The 25829-nt window shown below is 41.9% G+C and overlaps 4 protein-coding genes across 6 annotated transcripts; 2 read left to right on the top strand and 2 right to left on the bottom strand.

Moving 5' to 3' along the window:
• Positions 1–817: 817 nt before the first annotated feature.
• On the top strand, positions 818–2424 carry cldn5b (claudin 5b). Its single transcript, XM_067484067.1, has one exon. It carries the CDS (start codon positions 1464–1466, stop codon positions 2109–2111), a length of 648 nt encoding a protein of 215 aa, XP_067340168.1. The 5' UTR covers positions 818–1463; the 3' UTR covers positions 2112–2424.
• Positions 2425–5815: 3391 nt separating this feature from the next.
• acads (acyl-CoA dehydrogenase short chain) lies at positions 5816–13739 on the bottom strand. 2 transcript variants are annotated; one of them, XM_067484065.1, is made up of 10 exons: positions 13591–13739; positions 10945–11105; positions 10678–10827; positions 10466–10577; positions 9633–9784; positions 9372–9542; positions 8997–9134; positions 7509–7604; positions 7369–7425; positions 5816–7273 (listed from the first exon to the last, which is right to left on the bottom strand). In XM_067484065.1, the coding sequence occupies exons 1-10, from the start codon at positions 13616–13618 to the stop codon at positions 7121–7123; spliced, it is 1218 nt and encodes a 405-aa protein (XP_067340166.1). In that variant the 5' UTR covers positions 13619–13739; the 3' UTR covers positions 5816–7120. The 2 variants fall into 2 exon arrangements, with proteins under 2 accessions (XP_067340166.1, XP_067340167.1); XM_067484066.1 differs by lacking the exon at positions 13591–13739 and adding an exon at positions 13310–13518.
• Positions 13740–15597: 1858 nt separating this feature from the next.
• crybb1 (crystallin, beta B1) lies at positions 15598–18862 on the bottom strand. The gene is made up of 6 exons (XM_067485136.1): positions 18772–18862; positions 18294–18437; positions 17432–17550; positions 17127–17259; positions 16266–16408; positions 15598–15775 (listed from the first exon to the last, which is right to left on the bottom strand). The coding sequence occupies exons 1-6, from the start codon at positions 18796–18798 to the stop codon at positions 15598–15600; spliced, it is 744 nt and encodes a 247-aa protein (XP_067341237.1). The 5' UTR covers positions 18799–18862.
• On the top strand, positions 15614–24858 carry cryba4 (crystallin, beta A4). 2 transcript variants are annotated; one of them, XM_067485137.1, is made up of 7 exons: positions 15614–15732; positions 22365–22523; positions 23195–23238; positions 23593–23711; positions 23896–24037; positions 24214–24356; positions 24523–24857. In XM_067485137.1, the coding sequence occupies exons 3-7, from the start codon at positions 23200–23202 to the stop codon at positions 24668–24670; spliced, it is 591 nt and encodes a 196-aa protein (XP_067341238.1). In that variant the 5' UTR covers positions 15614–15732; positions 22365–22523; positions 23195–23199; the 3' UTR covers positions 24671–24857. The 2 variants fall into 2 exon arrangements, with proteins under 2 accessions (XP_067341238.1, XP_067341239.1); XM_067485138.1 differs by lacking the exons at positions 15614–15732; positions 22365–22523 and adding an exon at positions 22706–23015 and having other exon boundaries at positions 24523–24858.
• Positions 24859–25829: the final 971 nt, after the last annotated feature.

Here is a 25829-nt window from a genome sequence, read left to right as displayed (position 1 = left end):
CCTCCAAGAAGGTAACAGGCCCCTTTAAATGAAAGTTAAATGAAAGTTTTGCACCTTTACACAAACAGGCCTGGTTTATTTATATGTAGATCATTTCCAGACATGTTGGGATGTTGGGCATAATGTGTATCATTAAAAGACAACTTATTAAATGTTGGAGCAACATTTTTAAAAATAACATTTGCTCATTTTATATTCAGTGCAGCAATATGAAATTTAGATGCACAGAAATTCGGACATAAATATAATATAAATCATTAAGGTGTTTTACTGGAAGTCACTGTGCAGTGTGGTGTGGTGTGTGTTAGATTTTTGCCTCGAGCATCCTGCACGTTACAGTTAAAGCTTTATTCACTGAGCACCTTTCGTACAGATTAATGCAATTTAAAGTTCTTTACAGATGGAAAGTTGACAAAAAGGAACCAAGAAAAAGACGATGAAAGTTGGAAACACTCAAAAAACTGATGATAACGCCCACTACACAAAACTGTTTAAAATTTTAAAAACAATAATTAAATAGTAATGAGATGAGATGATGGCAACACATCATGAGACTATGGGACAGTGACACCACTGCACACAAATAAAAGGTTAAAGATAAAAAGAAATAAAATTAGAATCAACGCAAACTTATGACACAATAAAAATGAGATTAAAATGAATAAAACAAATAAAAACAATGGTAAATAAATCATAAAAATGACAAAGAGAATAGCTAAAATAAATATGGAAATAAAAGCAGCGAATGACTGTGATCTTCAAGCTCTCGGCGCTGCACCTCTGAAAACTGTGAGCACGGTTTGTCTCTGCGTCCACAAATGAGGAAACTTTATATTTCTACAAATTTATACAAGCACACGTTAAAGAGGGGCGACGCATCTGTAGCGACCACAGCCACCTGGTGTTCAGACACGTTGGATGGGAGGAGGTTGGACTTGTTGGACAGATCAGCAGAGGAGAGGACAGAGGACGTCCTCCTGGACTGTTGGAGTCCAGTGTGCGTCATGTTTCCTAGATCAACAGCTTTCGGCTTGTCCCTTCGGGTGTCTCCACATTAGACATGGGTTATGGCGCCGGATGCCCTTCCTGCCGCAGCCCTCGCATTTTTTCTCTGGGCTGTGGACTAGCACCAAGTGGCCCTGGGTTTCTGTTCTAAGCTGCTTTTCCGACCCTGAATCACAGGAAAACCCCACTAACACACACACACATCTGGTGCGCACCAGCGCAAACTGGTAAAAACCACTCTCATGACAGGACAGGCACGCGCGCGGCTCTCATTGGCTGAGAAAAAGATGCTTGGCCCCACCCCACTGGCTTGTGTGTTGATGGATGTGCGGGAGCGTCAGTCTGGCGGGTCCGTGAATAAAAACGCTCGGAGCGCAGCCGCAGATTAGAGCGTAAAGAGGAGACGCGGACTTCACTGCTCACACTAAGAGCGTCTAAATTGGTGAGAAAATTCAGCCATGCTCGCTGCCTGTCTGGAGTTCCTGGGCTTGGCGCTGTGCCTCATCGGCTCGCTGCTGGTGATGGTCGCCTGCGGCCTCCCGATGTGGAAAGTGACCGCTTTCATCGACTCCAACATCGTGGTGGCGCAGACCATCTGGGACGGTCTGTGGATGTCCTGCGTGGTGCAGAGCACCGGCCAGATGCAGTGCAAAGGCCACGACTCGGTCCTGGCCCTGTCGCAGGACCTGCAGACCGCCCGGGCCCTGACTATCGTCTCCGCTGTGCTGGGAGTTCTCGGCCTCACGGTGACGGTCGCCGGCGCGCAGTGCACCAACTGCATCAAGGATGAGGCGGTGAAGGCGAGAGTGGTAAACGCCGGGGGGATCATCTACATCATCAGCGGCCTGTTGGTGCTGGTTCCGCTCTGCTGGATGGCCAACAACATCATAGTGGACTTCCACAACCCGCAGGTGCCTCCGTCCCAGAAGAGGGAGATTGGAGCGGCGATCTACGTCGGGTGGGCGTCCAGCGCAATGCTGCTGCTCGGCGGGACCCTGCTGTGTTGCTCCTTCTCTCCGATGGTGAGAGGCACGTATCCCATCAAATACACTCCCACCAAGACCATCACGATCAACGGGGACTTGGACAAAAAGCATTACGTGTAAAGGGAACGTTTGCGCCGGGGACGTTTGTTCTGGATAAGAGCTTCTGCTGTTAGAAAATAGTTTGAGATGAGGACCAGAGGACGCTGTGCCTGTTCCTGCGTCAGAGACACGCTGGCTCACTAAAGCGGGGCTCTGAAGACACCACCCTGAGACTAAAACTGGTGTGTCAAAGCCTGGACTGGTAAATTATGCTCAGACCTTCATTTAAACTCATCACTGATTTGAAAGGGAATTGAATGCATCACAGGACCGGTTCACAGTAAAGCGTGAGGAGCCAAAAAAACCAAAAAAAAAAAAAAAAAAAAACCCAAAACATTATGAGATTGATTAGAGGCTGAGGATTGTTGCCACAATCACGTCATTGTGCATTGTGTGTGTGTGTGTGTGTGTGTGTGTGTGTGGGCTCTGAAAAACTGCACAGCAAGTCATCGTAAATCGTTTTTTAACTTACCCCCCACTGGTCTAGCTCTGCTTATGAGACTGGTTCCCACAGTGGACACATGCAGCAGGCCGTGCAGCATATTCAGAGCGATGTGGACTCATGCTGTGATCAAACGAGGGAATCTGCATTTGAATACATGTACTGCGTTTTATACTTTATGTCATTATTTTGTAATAAAGAAAAAAAAACAATTCACCTGTCTGGTTTTGTTACACTTTATGTCATTTTAGGATGAAAATTAAATCTAGATTAAATCTAGTGGAGTTGTTCTGGAGTGCATTATAAGAGGAGATGGTTCTAATGTTTTGGAGTATTTAAAATGAATGAGGGGGCCAAAACACATCTTCTTATAAAGCAGTCCAGCACAACGCCTCTACCCACTGTGACCTCAGTGATATCACACAGTAGAATTATCAGCTTTTTGACAGTTTCAACTTTCAGAAAGCTGATAATAAGGTGAGAAATGAGAAGAAAAGCAGAACTCGAGTATTAAATTGCATTAGATTGTACAGGTTTGACTAATAACGTGGCCAGTGAGTGTATATTAGCATGGGGCTGCAGTAGTTTGAGAAAAGTAGGACAAGGGGCCCCACTGAGGCCCCTCATCCGAAACAAAAAAGTAGATTTTAATGGAAATTTTTAAAGGATATGTTAAACTATTACTGTTGGGTGTCAAAGGTCATATTTAACCCTTTTGTATTACGACCATCATCATTATATTTCTAAATAATTTACAGACAAGCGGAGAACATGGTAATATGGAGCTTTGCCTGTAGACAAATAGTTTTTAAAAAGAATATAAATAGGCACCAACATAAAAGTAAGTTAACTTTGGTCAAACCAGCAGAAATAAACAAGAACACTATTTTTCAAAAACTTGAGCTGTTGTATTAGGAACAACAATCGGGATCATCACTGACTATCACAATGCAGCTGTGTGGAGTAAGGACATTTTCAAAAAGGTGGGCACAGAAAAGGGGCGGAAATAAAGCACAGCAAAGCCAGAGGGTTCAAATCCCAGAATGGACGCCACGATCAAAATCCAAGTCAAACTCAATCACAGTCAACGTGATATGAGGTTGAATTTTGTGTTGCGATGATCATTGATGTGTTCATCATGACAAGTCCCCCGTTCAAAGTCAACGTTACGGGCTGAGAGCAGAGGCTCTGGTTTTGCACATCTGCTTCTTAATTTAAGGCCATCAAGGAAAGGAACGATTTTAAAGTCACAGTGCACGACATGAACTCAGTGTGTGCATGTGTCCGGCTGACTACACACCGATGATAATGAAGGGCGACCATTTGGGAGGGGGGAGGGAGGGTGTGGGCGAGGATATAATCACGCAGCCAAACGTTTGTGCTATGCTGCTGCATGTGCATAATAAGGTTCCTAATAAGGTCGTCTGTGAAAACAGAGACCGTGTGCCCTTGTTTGTAAGGGAAATAAAGGAAACACATGGACAAAAAAACATGAGACTAACAAAGAGCCTGTTGCACAGTGGAGCTGTAAATCAGTGTAGTGGACCTGCTGCTGCTCGGAACAATGCAGCAAACAAACTATCATTAAAATCAGCAGGGTGCAACCGCAGCGTCAGGAAGCTTGGCCTGGATCCGGACCAGCGGAGCAGTCGGTGCCCTGACGTGGACAAAAGCACGAGGGGAGCGTGCACGGACGCACACACGCACAATGAGGAAGAGTGCACCACAGTGTACGCAATCACAATCCGTGTGATTCACAGGGAAGGAGATTCCCAATGAGAGACGTCTCAAGATACATGTGTCCTACAGGACTCGTGTGCACAGGTCACAAGTACTGGTTTGGCTTCAGTGAGTGACACATGTCAACATAGAACCTTATCCAGGACCTGGAGAACCTCCCAGAAGTTTCACAGATACACATTCAGGGACATGGTCCACAGGACAGTTACAGACTGAGTCCACAGCAAACTGAGATTCAGGGTTTTACTGTCCTCTTTGGCTCAGTGTGTGTTTCAGCTCTGACCACACCCAGCATCACCGATGTGTGTGTGTGTGTGTGCGCGCGGACAGACTTCTAACCCAGCTCCTCGGGTTGTTGGAGCCCAGTTTGAGGACTGAGCTGAATGAAATGGTCGTTTCAAAGAGGGGAGAGCTGAAGTAGTGATCAGCATTCATTCCACTGGCTGAACTGTCAGAAAGCATCCCAGCATGCACTGGGGTAATAGACTCATGGCTGTAAGCCTCATTTTACACGTGTTTCTTTCTTTTGCTCTTCATTTTCATTCGTTCTTTATTGTGTGTTGTGCTATTTGCATAACTGATGCAGAAGTTTGCATCCTGTAACTGCAAACCTAAGCCTAAAGCAAACAAACTAACAATGCACATTGATGCAAAAGTAGATAAGCATTCATCTTTAAATGGCAAATCAACATTTTATTGTCAATTTTAATTCAATATGTCCGGTCTCCACTGCTTCTTTACTCCCTAAAGCTGGATTCATTCTTTTGCAGTGCTTTCTGATTTATCATGCAATAGTGACGGTCACATCTTTTTATCTGTGAGCCACTTGCATCTTAAAATTAGCTAATGTGTTAGTCCTGACCCAGCTAATTTATAATACGTTTTCCCTGTTGCAGGATTGGGCTTTAAAATTTGTTGCTATGGCAACAGCTTTGGGTACATTTTAATCCAGCCATTTCTGGAAAAGCAGAAAGTCAAGGATTATGCCAAATCAATAACAATGTGCTCTGAATACTCCATGAGCAATATTTGGAGCATGGCTTCATTCCTATAATAGTTGCTCAGTGGTACATGAGCAAAAAAAAAAAAAAAATAGTCACATTTAACTGAATAAATGAATGAGAATTTAAGGGGCCTTCTGGAGTACAGCCTTTAAAATGACCTGCATGTTCCTCATGCTTCTCTCACTGCCCGGTGCTGATCCAGGGGGTTTAGTTCTGAGTGAGGTTATTTAGACAATTTCAAATATTTGTGTTCGAATAGTAAGTTCAGTTGTTGTATCCTTAATTGTAAATCCACAACTAAAAATGGATTGATTTTGAAGTTTTGATGATATTGTGGTTTTTCTTCCAGTTCCACAAAAAGCCCTTAAGAACAAGCTTTTCCGTTGGGACCAAGTAACACCAGTAAACTATTGGGTTCCAATAGAAAGGGGAACTTCCTGGCGTTTATTTCAGCCCTTGCATGTGTGATCTAAAGCAAAATGAGATTTTCTAAAACCTAAACAGGAGCTTAAAAACACTGAAATAATGTTGAAAAATGATGAAATGATAAGTACTGTAACTGTGTTTAATTTTCCTTTGCACACAATAAATTACAATAAAATATGTACAGCTTATTGAGGCACAATAAAGGAGACATTCTGTTTGTCATTACACAGGTTTTTGTTTTAATTCACACATTTCATCCTAAACTGTTGAGCATCCTGAAAGTCGAGGCCCACAAAAACTAATCACTTCATGTTCGTTATTCAAGTATCAGCCCTGTTGAAATAAATTACTAATAATAGTCGTGAAACCATGTATGTTCTTAAAATATGTGTGTGACTGTGTGCATACTGCAGAATTTCTAGTGATTCATTAATGTGTTTGCAGCAAGAAATGGGTCAAGAAACAAGAAGGCTCACATTCGCCCTCTGGTGGATGGAGCAACTCGCAAGGAGGCACAAAAGTGGTGAAAACAGTAACTAAGAAAATCTTTTTGTTTTCCATGTAGATGTGTCAAGACAAAATGAACCTGGCTTAGAATTAGTGACCTTAAAGGGCCAGTTCACCCAAATCACCAAACAAGCAGTGAAGCACGGAAACGAATTCCTCACGTGTGCGTGCGATTACAAAATACAGAACATTTGCTGTTGATAAATCCCGAGGTGTTAATAGGGTCACTTTATTATCACACTAAGATGTTTTACTTTGCTGTCATCTGCAGGCTTGGTGGTGACCATTATCAGCAGAGGGCCTCACGCCGTTTATCCAACTGGTGCCGTTCAAAGTAAGTTATCTTATCAAAGTAAGTTTGATACTTATTCAACTTAAAAACATTATTAGTTCTTAGGTAGGTCCTGCATTTATAAAAGGGTCCTTTCTTTTTGATTCCTACACACATGATTGATTCGTTGACGTGCGACATTTGAGCTGTTTTCACTGTGGTGGCAGCAGAGGCGTCAGGGTTTTGACCCCAAAACACATAAAACAGCATTTAAAAACCAAAATATCTGCAGGGCTTGATACCACTGGCATTTAAAAAACTAAAATAAAAACATGAGGCGAACTTGCCCTTTAAAGTGTAACCGCACCGACATCCTGCACCATCAGCGGAGGTAAGTCCATAGAGAAGTTCATTCCTGAATGAACACGGGACAGTGAAGGTATGGACACGTAAAATCCCCCCAATTTCCTCTGGAATTCTGTAGTGTCGTCTGACTTAACGTGCACACAAGTCGGAAAATGTATAAAAGATGCACCTTAGCACACATCAAATTGTATTATACTGGCTTCCTTAGTTTTACGGATGAGGTGATGTTGCTCTGATTCCATATCTGGGAATATGTCCATGCTGTACCAGAAGTCTACGACTGGTATTCCTTCAGTAACTGGCCAGCAATAACCAGTCTCTGGATCTCACTGGTGCCCTCATAGATCTCTGTAATGCGAGCGTCGCGGTAGTGCCTCTCGGCAGGCATGTCCGTCACATAGCCCATCCCACCCAGGACCTGGATCGCCTGAGTTGAAGCACAAGCAAAAAGAATGAAGTTATATGGGTCTTTCATTTTTTTTTTTTTTAATCTTTAAATACTTCATTTTGTTAGTGTCTTACCTGGTGTGAGCAGAACGTGGCAGCCTCGGACGCCGCTAGCTTGGCCATGGCTGCTTCCTGCAAGAAATGAGCGGAGGGTGACGCGATGGGTTTTACGGTGCACGAGCGTAAAACCTGTACAATTGAAGGTGAGCGTGTACCTTAGTGAAGGGCTGCTGTGAATCGCGAAGAAGAGAAGCCTTCCAGGTGAGCAGGCGAGCGCTTTCTATTGCCACAGCCATGTCAGCCAATTTGAACTAGACAAGAGTAAAAACAGCCAGTTACTTCGCCCCAATATCTGCGTTCGGCTTCACTGAGACATGGCTGGATGAAACTATTCATGATGTGGCTGTGGAGTTTGTCTGGCTTCTCACTGTTCAGTGTGGGCCACCAAAACAAAAAAAAGAACAACAGGTGGAGGAAAATGTTTCTGTACAAACCAGAGACGGTGCAGTAATGAATAAGTGCTACCAGAGAATGTATCATCACCAACTCATCATGGGGTTCGGATTGTTCAGTCTGACAGTGAAAAACATATTTGAGGGCATCTGACCTCTAATAACAGTGGAGTGAATTTTTCGTTTTCGCTTTGCCATTTTGTTTGTTGGTTGCTTGGACCTGAGGACACACTTTGGAATAATGTGGCGTCAGTAACATGCAAAGAAATGCAGAAATGTGGCAAAAGAGACACGGGACAAGACAACCATTAGCAAGTAGGTGTAAAGCGAGAAAGAAAAGCTTATTAACAACGTCACTTTTTTATAACTCCATGGTTTCAATCTACTCAAATGTCTGCACTTGCCTCTTTTCTCTTCTTTATATCAGTGTTCTTCACCATATGGGCAATGGACTCTGGAAAATTGGGATGGACACTTAATTCCTGGTATTTCCCGACCATTCGAAAACGTTAAGGTGGACTTAAGTGACTCAGTATTACACTCCTTTAAATCTGCGAATCTTACACAAGGGAAATTAAAATATATGACATTTTAGGCATTAAAACGCTGGGTGGTTCTTTTCCCATAGTGCAACTACATACACGACACTTCCCGGCCTGAAAAAAGATGTCTAGTCAAAATGCACATTTCCATGTAACAGACATTCTCCTGAAATATTGCATGGCATTATGTGGGATTCGGAACTTTTCCAGCTTAACCTAAACTAGGTTAATAGTAGCTTGTTTTTTGGTCAGTCTCCTAACCTTTGGCTACTGCTAATCACTTTAGCTTTTAAGCTAAGCAAAGATGACTTATGTTGGCTGGCTTTTTCCTTTCTGGAGGGAGTTTTTATTACACTGTTTTTGTTACATGGACCTTAATGGTTTGTATGTCTTTTAGTTGTTATATGTTTAACATTAACCTTCCCAAGGGCTGCAGAGCCTTTCAGCTAAATCTGCACATTTATATCATTTCATGTTAATCAATGTACATAAATGTTCAAATAACAAAATATGAATAAAGAGTGGACAGTTTTAGTAATTTCTGTGCATTAAGGCCGTACAGCCAAGCATTCAGTTACGTTCCATTTTAGTCTTACCTCCAAATGATCATTTACTATGATCAATGCAATGTTGCAATGATAAACATGAACAATGCTCAAGCCTATTAAAACAAAACCCCCGTTACTAAAAAAATTAGTGGCTGTGTTACCTGTATGGCCTGCAGCTTGCCGATGGCTGCTCCAAATGCAGTGCGTTTCTGGGCGTATTCAGCCGCACAGTCCAGAGAAGCCTGAGCAATGCCGAGAGCCTGGGATGCAATGCCGATCCGTCCACTGTCCAGGGTTTGCTGTGAGACACAAGGGTAATTAAAGTTAGTTAAATCAACAACCCAACAATAGACTCATGTCTTTCTTTGCATTATTAAACACAAACACGGTTTTTATAATGCACTTCTTTATTTTAACGGAGGTCTTTGCAGAGGCATTCTTAGCTTGATTCTCTTCCTATTTCTTAAATATAGGTCAAAAAAAAAAGTTCCATGATGAAGAAGTTTCTGTGTAACAGTGAACAAAATGCAGAGTACCATGGCGATCTTGAATCCAGCACCACGAGGGCCCAGCATGTTGCCCAGCGGTAGCCTGCAGTCCTCCAGGATGATGTTGGCAGTTGACGAGGCTCTGATGCCCAACTTGTCTTCCTTCTTCCCCAGAGAAAGCCCGGGGTGAGGCATGGGAATCAGGAACGCACTGATACCCTGCGCAAAGCAGATGGAAACATAAACCTACACAAAGGAGAGCATGCGACTAAAACTATCCGGTGTTTCCGTGTCCTGCCGGCATCGAACCTTGTGTTTGAGTTTCTTGTCTGTCGTGGCAAACACAACTGTGGCAGAGGCGTCCCAGCTGTTGGTAATCCAGGCTTTGGTTCCATTCAGCACCCACTCATCTCCCTCCTGACGAGCGACCGTAGAGGCTGCACCTGCGTCGCTGCCATTACCTGCAAGTTTATTCAGTGAACCTTATTTAAAAAAGGAGATCTGAGAAACAGCTGTGGACCCGTTTTTTTTTCACACTGTCTGTTTATTTTTCTTCTGGCAGTTGTGACAAATTAAAGAAAAAACACTGGTAAATTAGTGTAGAATTATTACAAAGGCAGATGCTTGAACAGAGCACTCAAGGGCTTTGATGAAAGTTTTTAATCATCACAACATCCCACCTAACAACACATCTGTGGGAGACGCTGCCCCCAAGAGTTAGATACCATCTCCTCCATCATGGAATAACAATAACAACATCTTTCTGAAGAGTGTTACATCATTACAGACACAGCAAGCAGTTTGCAGCATCATCTCAGACCTTTAAGATTCTGTTTCTGCACTATTTTAAAACTGAACTGTAGACTAATTTCTGTTTTCAACTCACCTTTGAGATCTTGAAGCGGTGAATGTTTGATGCTTAATAGAGGCTTTGCTAACTAGTGGTAAGATTGCTTTTCATATGAACTGCCAGTGGAAAACCTCTATTGTGACAAAGCAGCAGGACATGCTGCGATTAACAATGTACTTTAGTTTTCGCCACATCTGGATGATGTGATGTTGTTCATTTGTATAATGTGTCCTATCAGTTGCAGTCATTGAGACCACAACTGCTAAAAGAAAGTGTGAGGTGTCACATTTACCAGGCTCACTGAGGGCGAAACAGCCCACCTTGTCTCCACTGGTGAACGGTGTGATCCACTGCTTTTTCTGTTCTTCTGTTCCGAACTTTAATATCGGCCCGATGTACAGAGACTGAGAATAGAATCGCAGACAGAAACAGACAAACACACACATCATGACCGGCTCTATTAGAAATACTTTAGCTTCTTTATTGATAACAGACTGTACTAACATTGTTAACAGAGACGATCACTCCGGTGCTAGCGCAGCCTCGGCTGATCTCTTCCACAGCCAGACTGTACGCCAGATAATCCATCCCAGCTCCGCCCAGCTCCTCTGGTACCTCCATGGCCATCACCCCCATTGCCCCCAACTGCTGAATCTGGACAAGGACAAGAGCAGTTACATGTTAAAACGTGTCTGATATGGATTGTTTCGCCACTTGGCAGTGAAAACAGTAGCTGCTTGTTGCCACATCCAGCTGTTACAACACGGGTACCTGTTTGGCAGGGTACAAATGCTCTTTGTCCAGTCTGGCAGCAATGGGTGTCAGCTCTTTTGCAGCATAGTCTCTGCAGGTCTGTCTCAGTATCTGATGAGTCTCTGGTAACTCTGCTAGTTGAGACAGACCCCGAAAACCACTGAGACATAATCCAAGCACTGAGGGAGAGAAATATGATAAGGTTTCATCTTCAGAATGGTTCATTTTTAGCCATACTTGCAACATTACCCCGTGAAGGCTGTTAGTCTACAGGTTTGGCCAGGACAAAGGTATCTGAACAACAACAGGAAAGATAGTCATGAGGTTGTCTACTGACATTTGCCTTCTCTTTTTCTCTCTTTTTCTCTCGCACCACCAGTGAAGGGGAGGCCATGCAGCAGTCTAAAATGTTTTTTTCAATCATTGTACAAGTGCTTTCCTTCGCTTATCTGACCAAACCCTTCCTGCAGCTTAGTGGATTAAAAAAAACTACTCAGCTGTCACTGTCTTGAGCAGGTTCATCAATAACGCAACAAAACGGGATTTTGAATCCAAATGAGGACAGGAAAGACACGTCGGTTCACCAATTCATGCTTAATTTCAGGGTTACAACTGCATTCAGAATTGATTAGTCTTAATGTTCTGATCTTATTTTACTGTTTAACCATTTACTGTATGGCAACAAAAAGAAGTGTCCATTGCAATTTCCTACAGGACCAAATGGCGTCTTTAAATGTCCAATGGTCCAACCACTTGTTTGAAACACAAACTGTTGTATTTATAATCAGGAAAGACGATAAAAAAAACAGCAAATTTACACAATCGAGAACCTAGACCATCAAATTATTGCCACTTTTGCTAAAAAAACAAAAAAACAACTGAACTAAATAACCAACTGTCAAAGAATGAAACTAAACTAAACCTGGAAACTTCTGGTATTCCAACATGCAGTACATACACCGGTCAGCCACAAAATGAATATTGTCATGTAGGACAAAGGTCGGCATGGCCGCTCTTAGCAGTCTGCAGCTACACAGCAAAATACAAAACAATGCATTTTAAACAACACTGACTATGATAATTATGATGAAACATGTACAGTAATTAATAAGAACTAAGGAGCTGACTTTAACCAGTTCATGCAATGACAGGAGGTTAAACATACTGATGCATCTGCATTTATTAGTTCATAATTGTATTTTTCATTAAAACCATACCATATTTTTATATTAAAACTAACAGGTCATAATATTTTTTTTTCTGATTCTTAATCACAGATGATGAACAGTTTTGATAATGAAACTGACTAATGAGACCCAGCTGCAGCGCCGGAGATGCTCACAGCGGAACAGAAGTGACACAGTTTGATTTGAGTTTATATGACAGGGTCAGATTTGAATCTCTGTCAGCACAGCAAACGTGGAAAATGCACCGAGAAAAGTGCTAAAACAACGATCATTTACATGTCGGCCTTAAACAAATACATGAAATTCCTGTGGACTGGGATGTGCAAATTTGGCTTTTGTGATGCACTGTGGTTTTCAATCACAGTGAAAAGTGCTTTTTACCACCTTTGTCACTGCTGCTATACATCTCTCCATACCTGTCGTCCCCTGCTGCTGAGACTGGTCAACCACTGTCACCTGCAATTTGCAATTTTCAATTGCAATTTCCTTCAGCACCGAATGACATTTCTATGATATGTCAGTTAAACTTCTTAATAAACTGGCTTCCCGTCTCTTAGGGACATCACTCAAAATCCTGCTGCTCACTTACAAAGCCTTTATGAATTCTTTACCAAGCACTATGTAAATGAAAAGGTATTATTGTTACTATTATTATTATTGAACACAAATATTAGCACCATTACCTGCAGAAATTAAGATCCCTGCTCAAAAGTCTCTTGTCAGTATATATATAAAAAAAAAGGCCTTAAGGTAATAAACTCAAAGAAGCTGCTGATACATTTTCAGTTGATTAAATAATCGATCAAGAACCTGCTCCTGTCAGATCAACCGAGAGTTAAAGATCCACATAAACCTTATTAGTGTTTAATAATCATGTTATCCAAAGTTGTTTTGTTTGCTGGGTTTGCGTGAACTTCCTTCCTTGTTTAAATTAGCACCATGTCACTTGCTAGCTTCAGGGTATTTGGGTAAAAGGTCAACCTCGACAACGGCTGTCACCTTCGTGTCAGCGTGAGACGTGGCCTTCCCGAATTCCCAAACAACAAGAGCTTTTCAACTTTTTTAGGACAAAACCGGTGTCATTTACCTCGACGACAATTTCTTTCGGTGTATTACGGCAATGAATATCAGCTAGCCCACTAACATGTAGCTAGCTTAGCTAACGCTAGTCCACCTGATAATTAAACCAGTCTTACCGTTTGCGTTTCTTTTGCAACTTTACTAAGCTGCTGCATTTTTTTTTCTCCCATCAGTCATCAGTCACAGTATTAACGTTACATGCACTAAACATGCGTTAGCCACCTAAGCTCGTGTACTTGTTACATGACGAGCTAAGCTAACTACTGCACTATGGGGAGTCCAGTGTCCACATCGGACTAATACGAGGCTAACGTTTACTTCCTCCGATAAGTAATGTTTCTTTTTTTTTTTTTTTGTCCTTACGTGTTCTTGTCCTTTGTCTTTTTCGTGTACCCACCCTTTCTTGCTTTAAACAGTGCAGCCATGCTTCCTTGCTCTCGGTTAATACCTGCAGAGTTACTCGGTTACAACGCTGGAAGGGCTCGTTTTAACGGACGTTACGTGAAGCCTACTGATGCCTTCCCGAATTGTCGGAACTGTAGGAATTAAAGGGCCTGAACGCCACCGAGGACCGAGGAGGCGCCAATGGATTTAAAAAGCGGAGTTAGAGGTTTGGGGTTGAAGACGTGATTGAATCACTCACGTTTAACCTGCATTAGTTAATTTTCTGTCGTTACAGGAACCATATTGCCGTCCTAGCAAAGTGAACAAACAAACGATTAGATTGATTCTTTTTTCCAATGGTCAAGGACCAGTAAAGGCAGCACGTCCCGAATTATTCAAGCACCAGAACATCAAATATTTATTATTATTACTAATATTATTATTGGTGGGGGTGGTGATGGTTTTATAGAAATATGCTCTAAAACACGGAAAGGTGTTGTCAAGGGCTCCTGTGGCCAAGACTCAGGCAGCAGTACATAAAATAATTGGAAATGATCATAGTTGTTAAGAAAAGCCTGGCGTTACCTGAATACGCATATACACCTTTATTTTTTTCCTTCTATTTATTAATTTATTTGCACTGAATATGAAGATCTTTTTGTATGATCCTCCCATGTTATAATTTACTTAGCTGGTACCATCTCTTCTTTTTGGTTTTTGTACAGAGTAACACCTCAGCTTTAAGTAGATTCTGTACATTGTAAAATCACGCTATAGTGCAGATAGACTGTCATTTTAAGTGGTTATTCATATACTATAACCATGATTAAATGATGATAGGCCTTATAAACTGATGATGAATTATATATACTACACAGTAATATTAGTATAACATGTGTCTTCATAGCAGATGTTGTAGCTGCTGAAAATACTGTTCATTAATCATACACCTGCTTACAGCTGCATTATAATGTGATTTAATCTATTAAATGTTTATATAATACTTTATAATACTATAATATAAGGTTAAAGGACACCTTCACCGATTTTGAACTTGCTTCTTTTGGTTCTAGTTTGAGTAGTAATACCATTAAACTTCCCATTGAATTCCCTATATGAAAATATTTCTCTACTTCTAGCTGAAAAATTCCTCCGGTTGACATCACTTTGAGGAACCTTTGGTTGAAATTATGTTTTCTTGTTGCTCACACTAAGGAGTTTATAAAGACGGTGCGAATGCTTCCCCAGAGGACATTATCTGAATTCCTAATGATGAAAAACTCCTCTGGGTGATGTCATCTGGAGGAGGTTTTCAGGTAGAAAAAGAGAAATATTTTAATATAGTCAAGTCAGATGAAAGTTTAAAAGCAATAATGTACATTTACACTCTAAACTAAAGCCAAAAAAAGCAAGTTGAAAATGGGTGAAGTCGCCCTTTGAAGTTTATTGTTATATTTTGTTTATGATATCTCTAAACCTGCACATATTTTAATATGAAACTTTTGTACTACATTGACTAAATCTCATCTTTCCATTATCACAAAATACGCAATTATACCATCTTTTTGGTGTAATTATTGTAGATTTTGAACAATTCTATAAAGCTAATTTTGCCATCCAAAAAGACAATAGTACTTAATGAAAGAACAATAACCACCATTTAGACCTCTCAAGTTTAGTAACAGGTTGGCTTTAGATGAAACAAATTAATAGAAAGTAGGTTATAATAAACCATCTAAACACCATTATTGTCCAAATGTGTTTTTTTTTTTTGCAGTTGATTGAAAAAAGGTTATGTAGCCAGTGAGGTTTCAGGTTTTTCACAACATGTTTATTTTTTAGCACCATAAAAAGTCAGTTAATGTTGTCCAGTGTACTTGCTCTCATTTGGTCTTTGGTTCGACATGGAGCAACAATGGTGGAGATTTAGGAAGGGATTGGAGATGAGGGGCTTTTGGAGAAATAAAAAGCTGAGAGGGCTGAGTGGCTACAACAGCACCAAACGTCCAGCAGATGTCATTCACTTGCTGGCGGTGGTGAAGGTGAAGCATCCTCTCTGGTGGAACTGCATGTCCCGGATACGACGCATGGACTGGATCTGGGGCTGGAAGGCGCAGAAGTCGTTGTAGTGTCTGTAGTCACCACACTCAAACAGGTACTGGTAGCCTCTGTATCCAGGGTACTGGTAACCCACCCACCTGAGAGAGACATAGATAGGTGAGGAAAAATCATTCCAAGCGCATCGATGAGACAGCTGTTCAGGAGCTCTGTAGCTGTTCTGTGGGCTTGATGTGAAGCAATCAACATGAATTGATGTGTATTTAGCTGTGAGAAGTGAAAATTCCTGACTAAAAATACACATTTGTCGATAAACAGAACACCATGCGGTCAGCTTCAAGCCTTGTGATGACATGTCACCCTACTTTTAATGAACAACTGCATTGTAGTGTAACTCTAGAGGCCTGCAGCCTACACTAAAGCTATGTCTAAAACAATATTTGTAGTACAAAGCCTCCACTTTGGTTACGTGTGAGAAATGGGCAAGAAGACGTGTTCCCGGGCTGCATAACGAAGCCTTTTGTCATTGTCATGCAACTGGAAAAGCATGGCCATCGGTGTGGATCCTAAACTGAATACTTTCACTTTGAAGCCCAAGCTAAGTAAGTGTGTGTTCTTGTGTGTACTCACGCTCCCCCTGGCACCCTCACGCTGCCCACTCTGTCACAGAAGCCATGCGCCCAGAGGGTGGGCACATCATCCTCCTGGATCTCCATCTTGTTGCCCTTGAAGTCGGAGAGCTCATACAGGCAGATCTTGTGCTCCAGGCTGTCCTGCAGGGAGCAAATGATGCATGGGGCAAATCCGTTAATCTGACACACATTAACTATGTGCTAATGTTACATATTCATGATTTAGTTTTTTTTTGTGCACACATTCTGGCTTTGAGGATGGCAGGATTGGTGTGTCTTTCTCTGTACCACATAAAAATATGTAGGCATCGGTTGGATGGATGAAAATTGGAACAGACCTTCATGGACTCACATCACTCATCTTTTGTGATCCCCTGATTCCCCTGAACACTACAGTTAATGCAAAGATGCCTCCAAAACTGAGCAGCAAATCACAGTCAGCCATCAGGTAAAAGCAGGGACTTTGCACAGTAGTGGTTAGTATCTAAAGCTGAAACGATTTGTGAATTAGTCATTTAGTCGCTGGGCAGAAAATCGTTCAACTATAAACTATTTTGATGACAATTTATTCCGTCCATTTTCTTCTTTGTTTTTTTTGTCATTGTTTGGGCTTGTTCGGACATTTGCTGGTTCTTGCTTCTCAAATCTGAGGACTTTTCACCTGTCTTGTATATTAATAAATTAGGTAAATTTGGACCAAGCCAACAACCTGTCATCTTGGGCTAAAAGAAATTATAGTATAAAAAATTGTGGTGAAAATTTAGTTTAGTTTGTTGTAAGTAACTGTTTGTATTAGATTCAATGCCTTCCAGCCCAGGATTTAACTTATACAGTCATGAATGAAATAAAAGACACAAACCATGCGGATGGGCCTGAGGGACATGAGGCAGTCGCTGCGGTAGGAGTTGCTCCAGGTATCCCAGCGAGGATACTCTCCCTTCTCCAGGATGAACATCTCCCCACGGAAGTTAGTCTGCTCAAATGCAACAAAGCTGGAGAAGTGGGGCCACCGGGCACAGGGGAGGCACAGGGATGGAGAGATGGCAGGAGAGATGAATTAGAGGAAATAGGAGAATGAAACAGACATGAACAGAGAGCCTGCAGAGAACATCTGTCTGACTGCAGTTGGATAATTCAGCGATGGGCAGATGTGTGTCCACTTACGGGCCGCTCTCCACAATGACACTACGCACTTTGTCCATGCCACGGTCACACACGTTCATACACTCATTTTGGACCTCGATCATTCTGCCCTGGAAGTTCTCCTGGTCAAACAGCATGATCTGCGACAGAAAGGCATCGCGAGAAATTACAGCAGTGGGCAGAACAGCAGGCATCACGTCCTGCTTCTCCGTTTCAGTAACAAGCCAAACGTAAATGCTTGTCCATGTCGAGGGAACCCGCAGTAATAATGTGCTTCTACAGTGCAGGGAAAATAACTGTGTCTTGGCTTGAGGGCCAACACCAGCGACATAGACTCAGATTTGCTAAATATTCCACTGAATTGTGACAGTGACATTACAACTCAACTCCTGCTTCATATGCAATAAGCTTGAGCAACAACTGGTGTCAAAATTGACCACATGAACAAGTGATACTGCCACATTTTCTACTTTCTACATTTCACTCCACCGTAATAATTTGACAGCTGTACTGGTTTGCAGATTATACACGACTCGCTAAAATCATCACAGAAGTATATTTACAACATTGAAATTAACATTTGAATGCAAATGCTATTGTTATTTTAACCTGACTTAAGGAAAGGTTATAAATACTTCTTCCAACACTTTTACCACTTAAAGCAGGTGCCTGGAAAGAGGTGCTGCTGTTGAGCTTTGCTAAATATTTTAAGCAAAAATAAATTTCAGTTCACTTCCACTGAATTTGTTTGGATTTGGAAAGCTGCAAACCTAAGCAAGTACAATCAAAACTTAATGGGTGGAAGTGCTTTCTTTTTTTTGGGTCAACATATTCAATAGAAAAGCTGTGGTTTCTGCTGATGCGTAACGCTGCAGTGACTCACTCTGTAGGATCCCATGCCAGGCTCGCCGGTCTTGGTGGCCTTGCTGGTGGCAGCAGGAGCAGGGGCTCCCTTGTCCTTGGTGTCGGTGCCCTGGCTGGAGGCGATCTTGGCAGTCTGAGACATGGTGAGGGGCTTCAAGAAACTCTGTGTAAGAGATGGATGGAAATAAACATGGAAATGGAAGTGACAGGATTACAGAGAAGGAAGTGAAAGCTCAGTGTGGGCTAGTCGAGGTGTCAACATTGTCAGATAGGGGATAGGTTGGTATGTTTTTGGGATTTGGACCAAAACACTATGCTGTTTATGTGGGAGGCTTATTTGGAACCCTGGTTTTCTGTTTGGGTCTTTCCCCAGGCTGAGTGTGGTTTGCCTGGGTGTGGTGGGCAGGGAGTGGATCCTGGCTCTGGATGGCGTGCGGTCGTCCTCCAGTACTGTAATGGGTGTACTGCCGTGTATGTCTGCGTCTGCGTGTCCTTACCTTTGTTAGTTTAGCTGGCAGTGCCATGTAAGGGAGGCTGGCTCGTGCTGGTCCCTTCAACACTCAACCCGAGCTTTTATACTCTGGCAAAGGCCAAACGTAGAGGCTCACCACACAATAGAAAGCCTCTCGTCATCACAGTTGGCCACTGCCAAAGCCACCGGGTCATTGCATAGCCTAGAAACACCGCCGGCCCCTCTGCCCTGCCTGTAAGCATTTTACTATGAAAGAAAAGCACTGACCAAGGCATTTTTCCCACATGTTGGGCTGCTAGAGCTGTAAGCTATAGTTGTATGTTGAGAAGAGGAATGCAAAAGTCTGGAGGGCACAAAGAGGTAATCCCCTCTCTCTGTCACCTACATGGCCACACAAAATACTACATACTATTTTGTTTCAGGACCTGAAAACAACAACTCTCTAATTTAAGTCACCCCTTTCTCTATTATGTGAGAAACCCTAAAATAATCTATTTTGCCATTTAAATAATAAGCACAACACTGCTTTGATTTCTTTGAGTTTTAGATGCATAATTTATGTTGAACTTAATGTTTGGGCCAATTGTCAATCTGCTTAAAAAAGCAGTTTTCTTTTTTGGGAAATCTGCTTATTTACTTGCCAGTCAGTGGTTTGAAGAGGCACGTCGCGGCAGTCTTGCCATTGGAAGCAGCAGGAAGGCAGTCGGCCTCTCTACAAAGTTCCATACCAACCAAAGGCCTGATCGCACCAGAAAATGTAGCGGGCAGTTTACGTCCCCTAACGTCTTTTCAGCATTTCATTCAGTAACAACTACTCTCAGCTGATTAACTTGTCAAATGTTCATTAGCGTGCGCACTAATAGTAAGTTCACAAATTAAAGCAGCATTGTCTCATGACCACATTAGCCAGCAGTACACATTTACACATCTCATTCTAGCAAAGCTCAACTGGATATGAAATATGTACAGATTTATTTTACTCCCATGAGTGAATATCACTGATTGATGCAAATCTCTCGGGACGAAGGTCAATCTAAAGCTTAAAGATGACAAATTAACATAAACACATCGTCTTGTTTAATCCATTAACGGACACAAATGTGGAAAAATTATCATATTTGATGCTTGAGCTTGAGCAACAGTTTATCCATCCTCCCCGTAGGATGAACACCTGTCAAAAGAGATAACTTTCAAAATTTATGGCACACGAAGCTGTTTTTTTAGGAACAAATATTTACAACGCATAACTTGTACTAAACCACCGCTTCTTAGTCTTTATGCTAAGCTAGGCTAATTACCTCTACGCTATTTACCTTTTCTTTGAATTCTCTTGTACCTTTATGAAATGGTGAATAAAAATATTTCCCATAATTCTCTACACGGTCAATTACATTTATGACAGCATTGGAGCCGACGTTTCAAATCTTTAGAGGTGAGATAAAAGTTATTGTGGATGATGATGATAATTCTTGGATTACAGCTGGATTATGTCAGGATTATATCACCTCAAAAGTGATTATTTCTACTATGGAAGCCGGATTAAAAAGTGTTTGATATGTGCAGATTAGGTGTGAACTAATCCTGCTGCGTAATCTGTGTGGCTCCTGTTGGATTCTGTGTTATCATAGGAGCTGTACATTAAACCATAATACATTTTTTGGTGGTATTGTTCTGGTAAAACTGTTTCTTTTGTGAAAGGAAAAGACTGGCAATATATTTTGAATTGATCTTTTTCAGGGGTGTTGTGAACAAATCCCATGAAAAGAGTTTTTCTCACAAATACACAGGTCCGTCATTTTCCAGCAGCTGCTTATTGGATGAAAGGCTGCATTTTAGGGAGACTGTGTTCAGCAGCAGAGTAATACATTTCTTGTTGTCATGGTAATGAAGGCTCTATAATGATGTTTAACAGTTTAAGCTCCAGAGTAGAATTACAGATGTATTTGACTTTGATACACGGTACATTCTGTTTTCATTACATGTATTTATAAGAAAACACGTATCCTTTAAATGCAAAAAGGGCTTTAATGTAAAATCACGTACATTTTTAACATATCATTTTGCCCATTGATTTTGAGCTTCACTGAATTTGTGACTCTGACACAAAATCTGCAGGGCACATTTCTTCTCCCAAAGAAACCTGTTGAGGTTGGACACAGTGTGACTTTTTCCCATGCTGTCCACTCTGTCAGTTTCTAGATGATCATAACTCCTAAGGCCCCCAAAATTGCTGTTAATTCCTCAGTTTCTTTTTCTATCACATTCCGTCCCACCAAAAATCTGATTGGGAAACATAACATCTGTACTTCTGCCGTCCAATTCTATCAAAGTGTGGCAGAACTCGGCTGGTTATTACATCCTCACGCAGTTTCTTTCGTATGCTTTAGCTCTCGGATTTGATACAGGATCACAATTAGTAAAACAAAAAATAAGTGGATTTTAAAAGAAGTCACCATTAAACTGGGATTAACTTTGTGTTGATTATTGTATTTCAGAATTGAAGTTAGCTCAATGGCAGATTTGGTGCTAAACTTCCTTTGGGCTCCGAGACGACAAAGCTGTTGTTTAGAGGCTGCTGCCCATGCAGTGCCTCTGCGCTTTGTTTACAAGTGGTTGATTATGTAACACACACACACACACACACACACACACACACACACACACACACACACAGTGGCTAACAGTGGAGAATAACACCCTCCTCTATCATTTCAAACAATAAAATAGCTATGTATTCAGCAATTTGGACAATTATGTTTACATTTGAACAACAATCCCACAAAGTGAGACTTTCATAATAAAACATGCCAAGTCCTGATATGATTGAGTGGTCTAACAGATATTCGTAACATAAATGTTGAAACTATTTCCTCGCATGCTCACATTTAGCAAGAGAGAAGAGACAGAGATGGTCTGTTTAAAGCAAAGGGGAAAGGCAGCTTATCACAGTGTCATCAGAGGGAGTATTATTGTACTACAGACAGAGTCAGGCAAAGTATTTCTGCACCAATGTCTGGATGAATGACTTCCTCGATGCCGTTTATATTTCCGCTTGCACAAATGCTGTTCTGTTTCATAACCTTACGCTATCTGCAGTGGCAATCACGTCCCCTCAACTAAACATTAAACTGTATTTTTACTTAATTTAGCCCGTCTGGCCGGAAAATGTCAAACATGTCCATAGCTGAGCAGGAAGGAGATGAAATTACATCAACGAGAATCAAGTGAAAACAGTAAATCTAACATTTTCAAGTAAAATGTCAAACACACTTTGGTTCCTGCTTCCACAATATGAGGATTAGATGCACATTCAAATGATGCTTGTACCATTTGAATAAAATTTGATTGCAGGTTGCTATTCAAATGATACAAGCATGTGAAGAATATGAATTCCTCACACTGAGCTCCTAGAGAGCCCAGGGGCCATTTCCTGCCAAGTTGATCTACTGTAAAGTGACAGTATCTCTTGCAGGCCTAGATTGATATAAACTGCCGAAGCAAAACTTCAAGATGCACCTTTCTTCATCACACTCTTCTCTCATATCGATTATAACCTTGTGTCTCCGTGTCCTCAGCCTATGGTGATAATGTGGTGTCGGCACTTCTGCCCCTCTACAGATTAACCTCGCTTTTGTCGGGGGGGACAAAGAAAAGCCCCTCCCTGCTGCTGAGCCGGGGCTTTCAGCATGGCCCCTTGCCAGGGGAGGCTTTAAAAGGGTGGGGGCGCGTGGCTCCTCTCACTCTCACGGCAGGACAACCCAAGGGCATCAAAGCAAGGTGAGTCCCTGTCCCTCACCCAGCCAGCCGGCACATACACTGAAAAACTCCCAAACACCGGAGCCCAAACGCCATCGCTGCACCCAGTGGGTGACATAAACAGTGGCGGTGGAAAATCTCAGTAGCAGCAGCGACAGCAGGGAGGAAATGGGCAGAAAATGAGATAAAGTGATAGAATGGGTGGGAGAAAGAGCCGGGGGAGTCTAGATGAAGCCTCTGGCTTTTTTTGGCTCTCTTCATTTTTGAGTGGGGACTATAAATAGAGGCTTATGGTCTGGGAATAAAGCATTCAGGCTGATTCCAGTATCCAGGCCGTTATGTTACTGGTGCCTTTCACCTTTTAAAGTACACAGTGTTGCTGTACGGCCACTTAACATGTGTGTAGAACACATGTCGATCACAGAGCAGCACATTACAGCCGGTTTGTGATGAAAGATTTACAGGGCCGGATCTCCTGTTGTGTTGGTTCAGGGTTCCAAGCACCACTTTAAAGTATTAACTGCTTTGCCTTGATTTTCTTTGTCAGACAAACTGACTGGCACTTAACTTTCATGTTTAGTTAACTGCTCAGTCTATTTGCTCAAAGTCTCAGCTGCCCTCTGGTAATTGAGATTTCTGGAGCTGTGATTACTGCAACTTCCTTTTAACCATCTTGTGTTTTTTCCTGCCAGACAAAATGACTCACCACTGCACCAAGTTCTCCGGCCACTGGAAGGTGAGTCTTTGGATGGGACAACAGATTCATGCATCACCTCACTGCAGGGCCTTTCAACAGGTCTTCTCTGAGATTTGAGCGGCAGGTCCTAATGAAAATCAATTTGTCACCAGCTGTATGGGAAGAGCTGCCATTTTCTTACTAGTAGCGAGTAGAATAAATCACAATGTTGGCACAATTTGTGTTCTAATATCACATGATTGTGACTTTAGCCGTGTTTATAATGGTTCTAATGGTAAACATTTCTAGTTTGGATCGATTTTATATCTTTAAACTGAGCTGACGAGTTGATTTCTGGCCTTGAATAGCATTTGTCAGTCTACACACCTTTTCCATGTCTGTGTTCCCCCTCAGATCATTGTGTTCGATGAGGAGTGTTTCCAGGGCCGCCGCCATGAGTTCACCTCTGAGTGCTGCAACGTGATGGAGTTCGGCTTCGAGACCGTGCGCTCCCTTAAGGTGGAGAGCGGAGCGTAAGTAAACACGTATCTGCGTTACATCCAGGAAGGGAAGCAGAAAACACCACGCTGTCCCAAAAGTTCATCAAACCCCATGTGAAAATATACAGAGTGCATTGGAACACTGTTGGACTTAATCCTTTCCAGGCTCTGTGTCAGTAAGGTTAAATAGAATAATTATTGACTTTCTTGTCCCCAGCTGGGTGGGATATGAGCATGCCTCCTACCAGGGACAGCAGTTTGTGCTGGAGAGGGGGGAGTACCCCCAGTGTGATGCTTTCGGTGGTAGCAATGCCTACCACATTGAGAGACTGACCTCCTTCAGACCTATCGCCTGTGCTGTAAGTTAAACATGGATTTCCATCTTAACTTTCCGCCCTCTTTCTTTTGTACTTTTGCTTCAGGGAAACTTCTTTTAAACATCTGTGTTTGTCAGATTATTTCTATGGACTGGACTGACTGGAAAAACCACTTGCATGTATGATTGGTTTTCTTCTGCTGTTTTTTTGCCCTCAAGAACCACAGAGAGTGTCGTATGACTATCTACGAGCGTGAGAACTTCCTGGGCCGTAAGGGTGAGCTTAGCGATGATTATCCCTCCCTCCAGGCCATGGGCTGGTGCAACAACGAAGTTGGTTCTCTCAGGATCCAGTCTGGAGCGTGAGTGTCCTTCGCTTCCATACTTTTATTTCCTATTCTCCTATTCTTTTTTTGTTTTGGGCCTCTCTTCTCAGTCCAAAAATAAATACTTTCACAATAGCAGTCTTTTGCAATGTTTCACGTGTGGTTCCTTCTCTCTCTCTCTCCAACTGTGATTTCTCAACAGATTTGTGTGCTACCAGTATCCTGGTTATCGTGGATACCAGTATATCATGGAGTGTGATCGTCACTGTGGGGAGTACAAACACTTCAGGGAGTTTGGCTCCCACTGCCAGACCCCTCAGATCCAGTCCATCCGCCGTATTCAGCAGTAACAACTTACTCCAAACCTTTTTTCCCATGTGACCCTTTACTTTTGACCTCTGCTGCTTCCCAATGCTGAATAAAATGTCTTTCTTAAACCTTACTGACTTCCACTGATGAATTTGCTTATGTAATAGATACGAAATACACGATGGTGTACAGACATAAAGTAATGTCGGTTTCTGGTAATAAAGGTTGAGTTGAAAACATCCTAATGGAGAACTGGGTTTTTAGTTTATTATATAACAGCCAAGATGCCAAAGTGACTCGTAACTGTAAAACAAATATTTGCAAGTCACATGTTTTACACATTTTTAAACTTAATTTCAAATAATTAGTCAGTCAACTGACTGAAATATAATCTATTTTTTAATGATCTATCAATTTCCAAACTCTGATCATCATTTCAATCAATTATTACACAAAAATGCCACACACATAATCTGGTTCCAGCATCTCAAATTTGACAATTGTCTACCCATTAGTTTTTTATGTTACTGAACATTTTGATTTGGATTGCTGTTTAAAACTAATCAGAATTAAAACTGACCAAAAATATAAATACAAAATCCAGGTGCAGGCTGTGCAAAGATGCCCCTGAGACAATCAAAGAACAAGGCTGTAGTGTTAGATAGCAACATCAGAAATAAAGCTCATAGGCCTCTGGTAGAGGACCTGAGCTACCCCGAGTGGGGGCTTTTATATGTGTGTGTGTGTGTGTGTGTGTGTACATATATATACATAAGACTTGTAATGTTTATTATAAGAAGTGGTGGTTTTAATGTTTTGGCCACCTCTTTCATTTTAACCCTTAGAAGTCCGTGATCACACCAGCATGATCAAATCAAATGATTGGTTCGATGAAACATCTTTTAATGTGGTACATTATGTTTAAACCAAAGGTTTTCAAAAACACCGGCAGATTCCTAAGGGTTAAAAGATGTTTAACATCAAACCAATCATTTGATTTGATCCAGCTGGTGTGATCACAGACTTCTAAGGGCTAAATAGCGTAGCCAAAATTAAAGTATAGATGATCTGTTCATATGATCACCGCTAATACCTCCAGTGCACCACGCTTTTTTCTGTTTTTCTGCACGAGTCCCCTGGTTTTGGCAAAGCTTTCCCCATAATGGAACCTGACAGTGTGGAGGCCTCCTGCAGCCTACA

This window comes from Channa argus, chromosome 18 (assembly GCF_033026475.1).
Source record: "Channa argus isolate prfri chromosome 18, Channa argus male v1.0, whole genome shotgun sequence".
Classification (NCBI taxonomy): Eukaryota; Metazoa; Chordata; class Actinopteri; order Anabantiformes; family Channidae; genus Channa; species Channa argus.
The sequence above is the reverse complement of the archived record's forward strand: the minus strand, read 5'-3'. Positions and strand labels throughout refer to the sequence as shown.